The sequence below is a fragment of the Dermacentor silvarum genome, chromosome 11, assembly GCF_013339745.2.
Source record: "Dermacentor silvarum isolate Dsil-2018 chromosome 11, BIME_Dsil_1.4, whole genome shotgun sequence".
Classification (NCBI taxonomy): Eukaryota; Metazoa; Arthropoda; class Arachnida; order Ixodida; family Ixodidae; genus Dermacentor; species Dermacentor silvarum.
In genome coordinates, this window is record NC_051164.1 from 109643969 (window position 1) to 109659382 (window position 15414).

Consider the following 15414-nt stretch of genomic DNA (forward strand, 5'->3'; position numbering starts at 1 on the left):
GATAATGTGTGGTGATTGTGTAAGACTGTGAATGAGCTCCTCTCTGTGCTTGCTGACCAGATTTCACTCCCTCTAATTGTGGCCATTGAAAGATGACAGTTATGAAGTGAAAATGCTGGACGTCATAAAATTGGATAGCGGGGGGCGGTATAAGAGGTTGGGGTTGCATTGATCACATTGAACAGGGCCTGTAGCACTTGGAGCAAGCTAAGTTAGGCAATAAAAAAAGTTTCTTTTTTGGTCTTTGTGGAACTGTCTTGGAAGGCCAAACTTGTCAAGGGCGCCGTTTTACTCCACAGCAATGAAACACATGCTTTTCACTCCTGCTGCTTGTAGGAACACGAATATATTTCGGTTATATGCTTTGGATGTTGTGCAACAAAGCTTGAGGCTGCTTGATCTATATAAAAGGGATGCTAAAGGAGACGTTAACCTGGGTCGGTAAAGTGTGCTTCTGATGTGCCAAGAAGGTCATTCTTATGGCGAGCGGTGCCTTGGCTAAGCCACAAAAAGACTAAAACAAAATGTGCTTGACGTTTGTGCACCATCTCCTTGTGATGTAATGAGAATTAGACAGTCAGTGATGATTACCTTGCATTCTAAAAGAATTTAAGGCTCAGCCTGGTAACATGTAACTTCTAATAGTACCTTGAAATTCGCGACTTGTGCCGAAATTCTGGCACCGCAGCTCGAGCTTGAAATTCAAAAAGTAAAATTTCGTCCTTCGTTTCCTCGGCCAATAACCAAGCTTCTCCGGCAAGCGCAAATTAAGTCTTAAAACAGCTACTTCACCAGACCAAACTAACCATTGTTGTTCTGTAGTAACACATTAAGACCACCTGGTTAGCATTGCTATTTAATGAGCACTTGCAGAAGTCGTGCTGAAAGCAGGGAAGTTTTAAGCAAGAAGACTGATCATAGCTGCATAAGAACAGCATACAGGAACAGGACATGCAAAGACAAGCAGTAAGAAGCAACATTTGAATTGAAAAGTAACCGAGTTATGAAAAGCAATGTTGCAATTCTTGCGTCATCCATTCTGCTTTATGTCACTCCCTATTACGCTTCCCACACCAAGTAGCCATGGACAGATGGTGCTCGAAGTCGGTGTTTTCTGTCTCTTTAGATGACATCACCAAACCTGTCTCCTATTCAGCCAAAGTATGGGAACCATCTTCTGTCTCTCTGTGTGTGTGTGTGTGAAGAGGGGGAGGGGGAATGGTTTTCTAGAAAATGTGTCCATGTAATCCTGACTATTTTCACTGTTCTATTGAATATTTTGGTGGGAAAGTATTGTGGTCATGTGCAGCATGCAGACCACATCTCAATCAGGTCTGATGTGGATAAAACTGAACTTGAAACTGTAAAACATCAGAGGGTGCACATGTAGATTTGAAGCAATTAAGGACTCCTGCGTTCAGTATGTCTCTCACCTGTCTAGAAAAATAAAATTGGCACTGCTTCTTTTCCTATGATTGAAAATTGTGTTATCAAATAAAGTCGATCGTGGCTTTTTGCTACTCATGGGCTACAGAGCCAGTAGGCACTCTAATTTGCATCCATGATGGTGATCGTGACTTGTTGCATGGTTTGGAGTAATGACCAGATGTCAGATGTGAAAATTGATGAAAAGTTATGTCTATCATAAGTCAAAATAGACTAATTAACCTGGGAAGCGTGCAGCTATACAGCAAGAAATATTTGCCTGAATTAAATGTGCTTTTTAATTTGTGTGGCTGAAGAAGTTTATGAATTTGAATAGTGGATTCAAGCGATTTTTCATCAGGCGGAATTTTACAATAGCTAAAACTGAAGCATGAATACCTTGCAATTGTAAACAGCACATTCTATACACTGTATTTCATGCAGAAACTTGGAACTTGGTAAAATTTTGTGAAAAAAGAAAAGACGCAAATTTCTTTTGTCTTATGTAGTCAAGGGCTAGAAGTACTGTCACTTGCAAGTGATGACTTTTACATTCGAATCTCAGTATAGCGAACTCGCATCTGACATGAAAATACCTTCATTACATATGGTATTATAAGCATAATTTACGAGAAGCTGATATAGGCACGTCATTTTCTTTATTTGCTTCGTTATATGCAATAATTTGTCACAATCGTGTTCACTATATAAAAGGGGGATTGGTGATCCTGCTTCTCGTGCGTTGCCTCCGTGGTCTGCGACATTGCACTTATCTTTGTCATGAGTCATGGAAGCCACTTAGCCTTGGCATATATATATATATATATATATATATATATATATATATATATATATATATTTGTATTGTCACTATTTTCAAGTAAAATGGCATAGATTTCAGGGAATTTCGTTGCTTCCGTCTTGCCAAGTTGTTGAGTGTTTTGAAGTGTCCAGCTGTGTAGTTCTGTGCACTCGATGAAGTAACCCATAATTTTGTAGAATTGGACGATGTCAGATGTTTTTGCAGCGTTTACCACAGTGTTACATGCTGAAGTGCATCTTTCACTGTGTTATAAAGTGATTACCAAACCTATGCTCATAACAATCACTGCAATATGCACTGGTCCCCCACAATATGCCATTTTGATGGAGAGTTCCGAGTTTTACACAGCAGGCAGTTGTAGGGTGACCACAGTTTTGTGCAGCCTAGAAGTCTAAGGAGTGGAAGCAAACAAACACATGATATCCAGTCTTTCCTGAAAGTGCACAGTTTACTGCACATTTGGCCAGACATGTGGTGCTTTTTTGAATGTTGGATTGTTGGGACGACCGTGAGAGTTCCAGAGCTACCACATGCTCAGGGGACTGCTCTGATCATGCAGACAGTGGACCAGTATAAAAGAGAAAACTTTGAACTCTGTGTTCTGTGCAGTTCAGCTTGTTTGCTTCTTGCACCAAAATGAGAAAGTACTACATAACTTTCCTTAATACAAGCAATCTTTTCACATTACAAAGTCATGTTCCAGCTTGTACCTCTGCAAAAATCTTTGTGCTCCCTTTCGAAAGTATTGTCATTCCCTGTTTATGGGTTGTACCATAAGCATAAATCGAAACACAAACAGGAAAATGACAACCAGAACATGTCTTACAGAGGATTGCATGAATAAACGGTGTTGTAGCTTTTTCTATTCCATTGCTAAAGGTTCTGTGAATTAACTACCTTCTAGAGAACAAATGCCACATGTGTAATAAAAGGTTACTAAGGCAGAGCAAAAAGAAAAGTGCCGTTTAGTCTGTCCAAACCTGTTTGCATTTAAATTTACATTGATAGTACACGTTGTGGTAAAGTGTCATTGCATATGAAATTGACTGTGGGCTGGTTTTAACAGAGAAGCAAAAGCATGTTTGCATGCTGACTGGTAAAAAGGTGGGTGGGGGGAGCATGTTTTGCATATGAATGGCTGACTATCGCAGGTGCCACCAAATTAATTGCAATGCAAGGAGCAGGTTTCTTACAGTTGTCTCTGAGTACTGCTGTTTTTGTCAGCTGAACCTGCCCTACACCCTCTTGTTTGCAAATCTCATCATCAGCTGCAAGAACTACTGTAAGGTTATCTAACAGCGCTGACTCTGTCGGAATGAGCACAAAATGACAGTGGCACAATACGTTACAAGATATTACATTCTGGCCTTTCTGAACACACTAAAGATTTGCAGTGATGAATTTCCAAAGTTATGGATCAACTTAGCTATTCAAAAGTAGCGGCAGCTGACATCTCCTTTTGCCCTGCTGCGTCTTATTCCAGATGGGAATCCGTCTGAAGCCATCCGAGGCCTCTGGGAGGGAGCATACGTGTCGCAGTTCGTGCGTCTCTTTCAGCGCAAATTTGGATTTCAGAGCCTAACAACTCAGGTAAGCTGCCCGCTTCTTTGTACTTGCTTATCTCATTCCTTTCAGGTCTGCGGCTTGTAGGTATAGCCCATCTGTGCTTGGAACAACAGTGCTTCTGTTCTTGGCAGTGAATGAGAAGAATAACATCCACAGAGTGACTATTCAAGGCCTTATTATTGGTCCAACAACAAACACTAACCAGGCATCATGTAAGGTATAAGTTGTGACCCACAGGTGCAGGTTGAAGCAGTAGTTGAAAAGCAAAGGTATCACCACAACATACTTGGGTTTCTTTCATTAACAGATCTGGTGCATGAAGATGCTGTATGCAGCATATCACCCCATACACTACACTGCCCTATGACTAGTGATGTAATGTTGGGCTAGTTGTACAACCGCGCTCTGTCTTTTCTATTTGGTTGTTCCGTCTTTGCGCTGGAAAAGAAAGCTTATGGCTCATCCAATGGACACAGCACTCCTTGACCGTGTGGCAGTACCATACACTGTCAACTTAATATCAGCTGTATGAGATGAGATAGAAGTTCTGAAGGGAAAGCCAGACCAGCGTGCCCTGGTTTTACTTCAGATCCCTGATATGCGCTACAAGTGTTGCCTTAAAGACAGGATGGATGAGGCATTGACCCTTCCTGAATCACCAGTAGCTCACTTGCTGTTGCTCTCAATGCAGTGCATCATTTGAGGTGCAGCTGATGCAAGGCGCTGTTGTAGCCTGGAGTTGAGTATCACTTGTATCCTGCGTTCGTGTTTTGAGCACATTGCCCATGTCATTGAGTTATAGCAGTTATAAGTACAGAATCACCAGTGCAAATGCACGACTCTTGTGCATAGCATGAAACTGTTTCTCTGAAGTTTAGTGCACTTATACTGATGGCAAAACCAGTCTTAAAAAGGTTCCGTTTTCTCTTGTTCATGGGCGCTTGGAGCTCAGTGTTTTGAAAAACGTTTGTACTAACTGCAATGCCAAGTTACTGCATTTTACTGGAACCTGAGCCGCTTGTTTTTGAGGCATTATGTGATAGTTCTGTCCACTTCTCGCACTTATTTTGTGTGTAGTAAGTAATTAAATAAATCTTTTTACCAACACGAAATCGTGACCTGCTTGCCACAAGCAGGTTGCTGCGATTTTGTTCATAACCTTTAATGTGGCGCTGCTAACTCTGTTAAGGCTTCTCCTCATTGCCTCGCCCTGTTATTACACCTTGTCGTCATATCTCCTGCTCGTATATTTTGGGTTGTCTTCTCATGAACCGTACCGCGTGAGTATAGTTTGTCACGGTGAAAGCTTTCCATCGTGATGAAACTGGGTCAGCATTCTTATCTCGCTCGGAACCCATTGTGTGATGACACAGATAATTTGAATCGGTGGCGCGGCTCAATTTTTATTACTGCTACATGCTTCATTATTGCTGTCTGTGCTGTTATTATTATTTTAACGCCATCTGGCCTTATGGTACGTGCTTGCATTTTTGTTAGGACTTCCAACACGAACATTCCCTGTCCTACATGAGCAAAGTGTAGTGGTTGCACGGTGGCGAGGGTGGTGGGTTGGGGGTTGGCACCTGCGCAGCAGCTGTAGGCATCAGTTGAGCAAGTTTTTGTATTGGCAGCACTGCATGCATGTTTTAACAGCTGGTGTACAGAGTTTGCTTACGTGTGTGGGGGTGTTGCCGGGCGTTTCACAAATGCGTCTCCTGTCGTATCCATTCTGCCTTCCTTGTTTGCGTGAGTTTCGGCTGATGGGACTCCGCGCGAGCTTTTGTGTTCTGGTTAATGTGCTGTTTTGATTAATTGCACAATGGAGCATGTTTCCCTTTTTATTTGAAGAAATTTTTGTCTGTCGCATTAGGTTAACTGCACACAATACAATGGTGCGACTTCCTGGTTCACACTCCCGTTTCCAGTCACTGATGATAAGTTGCGCACTTCTGTGATTTTTCCAGTGACTAATTTGCTTCAAGAGAGTTTGTTCTTTGACTAGTTTGTGCATTCTATGTAGAACGGAAGCAGTGCAAACGAGGCTAAGGAAGAGAGACGGACGCAGCGCCGTCTTTCTCTCTTCCTTGTCCCACTAGTTTGCGCTGTTGCCATTAAAAATATTTATCTGCTACCTGGATGGGGAGGGATATTATGGGCATCCCCTTTGAAATGGGGTGGTGGTGGATTCCATCAAGTTGTTGGGAAAGCAGCAAAAATGAAACTATAGGCTCTAAAATGTGAATAGTAATATGTGTACCTAGAGAAATTAACAATCTCTTATAGTGTCTCTTATGGCTTGTGACGGCTTGGAACTGAATGAGCAAACGAACCTTGTGTGTAGTTTTTTTACCCTTTAAAAATGATGGCACATAAATACCCGTGAAAGCTTCTTATTTTCTATCTAAATGTGCAAAACACGTCGAAAATAAGCATAATCAACGAAAAGAGAAAATATTTTGCATTTCAGCAGTAGGCGGGAAACTCCAGGCAGAAAACTGGAAGTGGGCATCACCTCAAGCGACCTAAGGCTTTGTTTGGAATTTGTGTAGACAGCTCTCATCGTATGTGAACCATAGATGTACACTTCGTTCACTTTACATCACATGTGCGACACCGCTGCAGCCGTATATCTTGCATTGGTCTGTCTCTTCTGACCGTAGCTTTCAAAAGAAACTGAGTCATGTCGCAAACTTTTTCCTCATCCTATATTCCTGCTCTAAACCAACAAGTGATGTTTGCTGCCTGTCATTCAGCCAGAAATTTCGTACTCAATACCGAATTTTTTTATGGTATGTCGTCTAGGCAACATTCGTCAATAAAGGGTCAAAGTGTCAAGACAATGGTTTCTTAAAACCAGGTTTTAGCTTATGGATTGTTCATAAACCAATTAGGCATTAACAAGCGTATTTGAGGTTCCTAGGGGCTAGCGGCAGTTAATTCCAGTTTTACTGTCGGCTGTGCTTGTATTATAAAAATATTTTGAAGGAAACAACTGTTTAAGAGGTCGGTCCCTCTATAAGCAGATATGGGAAGCTGGAAGCTATTGCCCAGAACAAGTCAATGTCATTGCTCGAAATAGCTGAGTGGACAAGCTACAACATAGCTTGTTCAGTGCCATCTTAGCAATGCTGTTCCGACTTTCAGCAAAGCTTTTGCAGTTCAGGCAGTTTTCAGTGTGCCTTCAGAAGTGAACATTCAAGTAGCTGCAAACACATGCGTAGAGGGTGAGGCATGTGCAGTCATGGTCGTGCCGCCGTGGAAAAAAGGAATGACGTCCCAGCCGTTAATTTTCTTTCATTAAAATAGCTATTCTTGAGACGGAATCGGGTATGAGTCATATAATGGTGGCGCTGAGTATCATGCAAATCAAGTAATGATGGCACCAAATTGAATCGCTTTGAGACAATTTTTTGAATATGATATAAACCTCTTTTTCTGTTGCACCATGCAGCTTTTGATTTTTGATCCATTGATTTGTGATTTGGCAGGTGAGCAATCCCAATCAATTTCTTTCTTTCTTTGTTTTGTCAATATATCTGCATGATAATCATCCTCAAGTGCAAATTACTGAAGGTGTGTTTGAGTAAAGTATTTGAATTTGAACAGCAGCCATATGATTTGAGGGTTGTATTAAATAGCAGGATGTTGTATTAGCTTTTGGGAAAATTTTTACTATTCTGAAGGGGGGGGGGGGGGGTTGCGACCACCGAAAAGGTGGCACAGAAATAAGTAGTTGATCGGATGTGCCTTTCTATACTGTAAGCAGCTGCATTCCACGTACTACTTGTAGCATGCCTTTTCACATACTTATAGCATGCCTTTCTCGAGTTACACCACAGTTTTAGCACGTCCAACCCTTCCAAGCAAGTAAAACATTGTACATTACGTAAATAGTTTCCTTCATCTTAGTCTATCCTTTCTCCCACTCTCTTTCCACGCCCCACAGCAGATGTTGCTAGACAGTTACAGCGTGGTGAGCAGTAATTTCCTTGCTTTCCTTTTCTTCATTTTATTTAAAATAAACAACCAGTTACTACTACTACTAAGTAGTTATTCCTATTCACTTTTTTATATGTTTGTGCACCCCTAATTCCTTTGTTTGGTAATGGAGGTGACTTTCCTCTCGCAGGTCATTTTTGTTATCATGGTTGCTTGATCTCACTTTTATCAGTGCAAAATTATGGCACTGTTGAGAAGCATGTAACAGCTGTGAATCTTTTTCCTGTCTAAGTTTGTGTCTGACTCAGTCTCCACAAGTTATGGGACTTTTCTGTATGACATCGAGATAATTATGGCCATTTCACTTCATGCTGACATTTGCTTGTCTAGCTTAAAGGCAGCACCTGCTAAGAGGTGTCATACCTGCCTGCTCTCGATAAACATTGCATTTCTGCTCTGAAATTAAACTTTCTGCAGGCTTGTAATATCATGTGGCTGCCCCTCTTTGCTGATCAAGCTTTAATCTGTTTGTGCACAAAAGAAATAACTTTTGCCTGTCTCTGCAAGCATGTTTTGTTACATTCTGTATATTATGCTTAGCCTTATTGAAATGCAGATTGCCATTCTGAATGTCAGTAGAATTTCTTGAAAGGGTAACACATCTTTCTCTGGCTGGCTACACGGCACAAACGCGCTGACCTAATTAGCCATTTCAACCGCTTTCACCAGAATATTAAGTTTCCTGCTCACCACTCTCCTAGTCAGATCAACTTCCTCGACACAACGGTTTACATAGAAAATGGAAAACTGAGAACAACACTTTACCGGAAGCCTGCGGTTAGCCAGCGGTATTTAGACTACACCAGTCATCACCCACGACACTGCAAGTGAGGAATTTTTGTCGGACAAGCAAAACGAATAAGAAGAATCTGTAGCGAAGACAACGATTATATCCACCACCTAAATGACCTTAATGTAACGCTAGCGAAACGAAACCATCCACAAATTCCTCCCGACAGGGCTTATGACGAGGCAGTCGGCATTAGCTAAGAAACAACCTACACCAGAATCGCCGCAACAGGAACTTTAAAGACATGTTAGTGCGTGCAAAATTCAGCCAACATCATTCCCCCGTAATAAAAGCATTTTCTCGCCCCAGGTGCAAAACCTGCAAGCACCTTCAAAGTGACCTTAAATTAAATGCACCACAAATGGCTACACACACGAAGTGAAAACTAGCTTTACTTGCACTAGCTCTGATGTAATTTATATGCTTGAGTGTTCCTTCTGTAAGAAGCAATATATCGGTGAAACGGGACAATCAATGAACATCACGTTAAACGGACATCGCGCGGACACAGCTCAGGTCATAACTTTGACGAACTTAAACTGTACATACTACAGTCAAATTCCCATTCTGTGCGAGACAGAAAATATAGAGAATCGTACCTCATCCATAAGTTCAAGACATTGCAACCAATAGGCATGAACATTTCAAAAGGAGCCTTAGAATCTATTCGCTATGTGAAACTTCAAAGCATAGGCAACAGCACCTAGTTAATTTTCATTGAGTTGCCTAGTTTTTTAGTTTTTTTTCGTTATTCGATTGTCAATAATATTCCAGCCTCCCTTTGCTTTCACTCATTCCTTTAGTTCTTTTATTTATATATTTGCCCCCCCCCCCCCCCCCCAGGGGCACTATTTTTCTGTCACTACCTTTATTCTTTCTCTCAGACACGATAGTTCAATGACCTCCAGCGGAGCAGCTACCGCCTCCCCCCCTGTCATCCAGGCCCCTTCCACGAAAAGAGGAACCTACAATGACACGTCAACCATTGACACAGCGCTGCCTCAAATTCCTCCACCGACTATCAGTAGCGCATTATCTTTCTTTTCAATTCTACACCCTCGCCGCTAACACACTCTCGCTATTTACCTCACTTATTCGCCTTACCTTCTCTCACCTTTAGAAAAACCCTACCTATATATACTATGCCAAGGAGGAGCATATGTCGCCTTGAAGAAGACAAGCTCCACTTGTCGAAACTGGCTCTTGCTCTCACCTTGTTCTCGTGTTGCTCATCGTCTTGAATTTTCATCTCCCGCATTCCCTGTGTTTTCCATTGAATTTGGTGGTATTGTAGAAATTCAGTTGAACTGAGATCATGTTTGTTTCTGTTTTCATTGGATGTGCATTTGTCACGCTGCATGCCTCAGGTGAGGCATTTGCAGTGAAGTCAGCAACAGAATGTTGCTGACCTGCTTTCTTAGTGATCTACTACACATCCTGTGTAGCACGTGGTTCCGACAATGTGTTGCACATCGCATACCTTGTCATGATGAGAGAGGCTTGGACAGTGTGATGTACACTTTTGTGTTGAAGTGTTCACACTCAGGCTCATGTACATTTAGGGCTGTTGTTGGTGCACAAATGTAGTGGGACCTGGCCATTTTCACTCACCCAACTCAGCTCACAGTCTTATCTAACATACTTTGCTATTCTCATGCAACAGTACCGTACCATCTGCTTGCATTCACTTGTTCCACTTAAACTCCGAGACAGTCATCTCCTGCATTCTCACTGTAATGTCAGTTGCGCTTAATCTTATTGAAGATCAGGTCTACTGGCAGGTTCCCCACTGTCATCGGCTGTGATCTTTAAGCATGTCAGTCCAGTCATTGTCACTATTGTGCGCACTCTCTTCTTCTCGTAGCCATTTTTATTTGCGCTGATACTATCATTTTCACTCATAGTTCTTATCATAGCTAGCTTGCACTAGTGCTCTTTCACTGATCTGCACTCCTGCTTATTCTCACTCATGTCCACAGTAAATTGTATACATTAATTCTCACTGGCACTTGCACTTATTCTCAGTGTTATCACTGCTTGCATTCATTGTTGTGCTTGATCCAGTCATTATGCTTGTGTTTTGAAGCCTCTGTCTCCTCAAAAGGAATCATTCACTTCTCACTTCACTCACTGTGTGATTGAAGGCGGCTTAGCTTTCTCTAAAGATTCCAGATCGGTGAATGTGTTGTCAGGATCATTGACATGCAGTGACTTGTAGCAATCTGCGAGGAGCTGTGGCATCATCCTACCGGTGCATAAGAGGTAGCGGGCTCAATTTCTGGCACCTTACTGGTGGGGCAGAATGCAGAACAAAATTGACATGCTGCATTTCTTGTGCATCTCAAAGGACCCTACATGATCAAAGCCTTATCTAATGCTGTCCTCTGGAACATCCTTCATAGCCCTGGGGTTGTTTGCACGAAGTGTTTTACTTTTCAGCAAATATATGCACCTGTGAGCAGCTTCATGCAAGCTCATGAAGTTGACGCTGTGCAAGTTTTCAAGTGACGAAGGAGTGACATGCAAAACTTTTCGCCTTTGTTGCCCAACAATTTGCTGCAAGATAATAATTGTCACTTATCCGACGCTTTTCTCTGTAATATTTGCCCACGGGCAAAATGCTTCACATGGGCCACTCCTGGCGTAGCATTAGGCCGGTAAACTTTTAGTTGATTGATGGCCTGATGCCTACAGTGCGTGTAAAAGGGGATGAGGATGAAGGAGCGTAGAACGCACTAGTGGTACGTTTCTGAGTAAGTCGATTAGCCATTACATTGATAAACTAATCATTTGCAGCACGTCAATCAACTTGAATTAGCTAGTGTCAGCTAGTTGATTGGCGGCGACCGGAAGGCTACAGTACACGAGTGGACGAAGATGAAGAAGGTTAGAACACACAAGGGATACATTGCTTAGTCAGTCGATCGATCATTACATTGATTTGCTAATCATTGTCAGCCAGTCAATCAACGTCAGTTAGCTAGTTGAATGGTGACCATAATGCTGCAGTGTGCAAGTGGGACATGGACGAATAAGGGTAAAAAGGAACACAAGCGATACATTGCTGATACAGTCGATCGACCAAAATTGATTAATCAGTCATCGAGTCAGCCAACCATCAAGCTTGTACCTGTGTCTGTGTGTATGTATCAGTCAATGTCGGTCACAGTCGACTGGAGCGCGCTGTCATTCACGGTCGGTCATCTGCCCTGTCGTACAGATTTCCGACACGGCCAAGTCGCACGTGTTGCCCAAACCAGTGCGAGTTTGGCGACCTCGGCAAGTGGGAAAGGGGGAGAGTCGCTCGTCCCTCCCGCGGCGTGAGCAAAAAAGCGGCGGGCCGAGGAAGAGCGCGTCGCTTTGGGCGCCGCGCTTGGCCGGTCGGACGTAACCAGCCCGGCACTGGCGCCTGGAGGGAGTGAGGGGCGTTGCAGTCAGAGACGCTTTTTTCAATTTTTTTTTTTTTGGCCGGAGGAGAGGAAAGAAAAAGAGAAATGTGGAAAGGGACGCGCGCATTATTGCTGCTCCGGAATCGCGCGCGCCGCTCCCTTCTTGGCCGGCGCTACGCGGGCGATGATACGCGCCAGCTACGCTCGCGTGAACGAGCAGCGCGCGCGCGCGCGCTACGCCGCTGCTTCTACGCTCGCCGCGTTACGTCATCGGCAGCGGCGGGGCAGAACCGTTCCGGCGTGCGCGTGGCGACGCGAAGAGGTGCGGTGTGTGTGTGACGCCGCTCGAAGGCGCTTCTTCGCTTTCGCTTTCGGCGAAACGGAGGCGGGGACTGTCCATTTGTGTCCGGCACGCACGCCGCTTTTTATCTCTTCATTTGTTTTTGGGCTCCCGAGGTAGTAACGCGGCGGAGAGCGAGCGAGCGGACGGCGGAGGTCGTCTGCTTTCTTTCGTCTGTTGCTTGATGGCGGATTCGCTCTCTTGCGATTCATCATTTTCGCGGTATACGCTCGCGTGCTTATTGCCGTTTAACATGCCTCGCGTTTGCATGCGACTGCTGCGTTGTACGACAAATCCGGTCGTGTACGGGTCGACCATTTCCGGAGCCCGAGTTCGCGCGCGGAGGAGGGGGGAGGAAGTGGACAACCCACGGGACACGGCAGGCCGGGGCTATGTGTACGGACGTCACTCCGACGTCGCTCCGACGTCACATCACTTCAGCACACAATGGAATTCCTGCTCGCGCCAGTGCCCGATCGGTGGGCCACGTAATTCGCGCACTGGTAACTCGTCCGACTGCCGCAAACCACTGCCTGAGATCGCGGACGTCATAATGACGTCCGCGATCTCGGGGATCTCGTAGCAGCCTCTGGGCCAATCAGAACTGACAGGATGGTGAATTAGACAATGTGGCGGAATTTGACGATGTCCACATTAGCACCCTGAAAGGGCTTCGCGCAAAGCGTTCAAGAAAGGGAAATTCACACAAGATGAACAATGATTATAGTTGGGGGTCAAGAGAAGACTCAGAGTGCAAACATTTCTTTAGTATAGGACCCCGACATTTCAGTTAACACGGGCGGCACCTAGCGGTGTACTTTTTCTTAAAATCCGAAGCTTGGTTTTCAATTTGAGCATCGACTTAATATGTGGCGTCACAGTCGGCGCGTATAAATACCTTCTGTCGCATAGAAGTGGTTTCTTCGCGCCCTTTCTCCTTATTTCGCCTTAACATTGCGCCCTCTTTTTCAAATCGTGAAACTACTCGATCAGCTTTGCGTCCTTTTTAGGGCGTGATGTTCGCCGTAAGTTATAGGTTTGGCTGAAGCAGACCCCGCATCAGTCGTCAGCCTTGGCTAGTTGTTTCTTAAGATGTAGTTGCACATATATGGAGTGAGAAACGCACGCGCGTCAGAAGCATTCGGTCCATTGCATGACGCGTTGAAAGCATGACTGTGTGCTGGCTGTTGAACTCTGTTGGAAAATTGTGGGATGCGGTTGCAGGCAGCATGACCAGGAGGGTCTCTTTCATTTTGAAGTTGTAACAATTATGTGTTGTTACGTATGCTTGTTACTTGTCTAAGTACCCGGTCCTTCAATTCCACTGATTCTTCTTGCGCACTGGTATTTAACAGAGTCGCATGCTGTAATACCTGTTTGTTCTCTGGTTGGATACAGCGCAGCGAGATATCGCTACTAGCAGTGCTGGTTCTGATCGGCGCGTAGCGGTAGCACCATAGTTCAAGATTCTAGCAGTTTTAGCATAACTGAGGCGCGTTAGCATACACGTATGCACTTCGAGACGTAGACGCAAGTGGCACCGCTGTTAACGTCTTGCTGCGTTGTATTTTGACAAATCAGCGCGGACCTCCACCCGAATTGTTGATGGGACCAACTTGTCTTCTGCAGTTGCATGATTACTAGTTGAGCAACCCTAGAACGTTCCTAGCGCAAGATGTTGCGACCGTTGCTGGTACAGTTATTGAATACGCCATCCGGTATACTTCTACGTTAGCACGACCCCGCTACGCCTAGAATTTCTAGTGACGAATCGACGGCGCGCGCGCGTTCGCCACGTGATTCGGTGGTGCGCGAAACGGAAATCGCGCGGACAGCCTTACTACCTGCGTCGCGCATGAATCAACCGTTAATGGGCTCTTTAACGTTTCACCCCCTTCAACTCTTCTTTGTTTCTTTTTTCCTGTGACGCACACCTTCTTTGTTTTCTTCTGTCCTTTTTTTTTTTCTTCTTCTCATACCTCCGCCTTTTCCAGGAATTTTCACACGTCACGCATCCCTGTGGCGTGCATTGCCCTTGCGTGACTCCGTCCGGCGAATAAATTTTTTTACGCTCGTTTCAAGTGCGCCGATTCGGCACGGCTGACCAACTGTCGGGCTCGCACGAGGTGACTGATCGCGGAGAATATGGAAGAGGGGATCCGGGGATAACGAGAGATAGCTGGCGCTACGAGCGCTTTATGTCGGCGGGGTGTTTTTATTGGGTGTCAACGGGAAGCGATAAATCGCGCCGGGAACGCAGTCATTGACAGCGAAAGCAGTAAACAGGCGCTCCTCTCCGAGTTGCAAACAGCTGCTCTATATGTATATGTACGACCTCTCGACAGATCCGTGCCGTGTAGTGAGAAGGCTACTGGTAGCGTCGGTCAACAGAGAGCTCCAATTCTTGACCGTAAAAGGATTACAGTTTCTGAAGTATACCGGGTTACCGGAGACGCAGGCTTGCAACAGGCCAGTTGGTGGAGCCATCTTGGGATGCTTAAGTACACGCTAAAGATAAGCAGTAAATCAGTTTATACTGACGAAGTATTCTGTCTCGACGCTGTTGTTGTTAATTTCGCGGTAAAAGGTTGTCTACCGGAAGAGGAGATGAAAGCCGAAGTTCCATATTTTGAATTTCGCGCCGGAACCCCATGGCGCGTGTACGTCAGTGGGACATCACGGATTTCGAAGTACATTCTCGTGCTGTGGGGCTAGTTGGTTCGTGATATATAGTAAAAATTAAAAGTGCGCGAAAAAGGGACTTTCTGTTCCTATTTAAAAGAGCGCTTGTGTTCAGTATTGTCCGTGTCCTGTTTTGCGCTTTTCTCATTTTACTACATTCTCGTATTTGAGCCGTTGTGGATTAGTAAAAGGTTCTTGAAAGTTATTAAGTTCAGACGCCAGCTCTTTCGGAATACAATGCAGTCCATCTTTAGCGATAAATAATGAGAAGAAAATTAACACGGTCGAGCAGACGGCATCAAAACCATGACTTCACGGCGAGTTGGTATCATGGAAAATTCAAGAAGGCGTCGCCACCCGTTTTTATTTTCTTTATTTTTTATTTTTGCGTGTTTCTGGC

General features: G+C 44.3%; 1 protein-coding gene across 4 annotated transcripts in view; it reads left to right on the forward strand.

The window, feature by feature from the left end:
- The window catches only part of LOC119434064 (collagen alpha-1(I) chain-like), a 135434-nt gene that overhangs the window by 2862 nt on the left and 117158 nt on the right, over positions 1-15414 (forward strand). For all 4 annotated transcript variants that reach the window (XM_037701379.2, XM_049658835.1, XM_049658836.1 and 1 more), the window contains exon 2: positions 3732-3838. In XM_037701379.2, coding sequence (XP_037557307.1) covers positions 3732-3838 — 107 coding nt within the window. The remainder of the gene's footprint in view (positions 1-3731; positions 3839-15414) is intronic.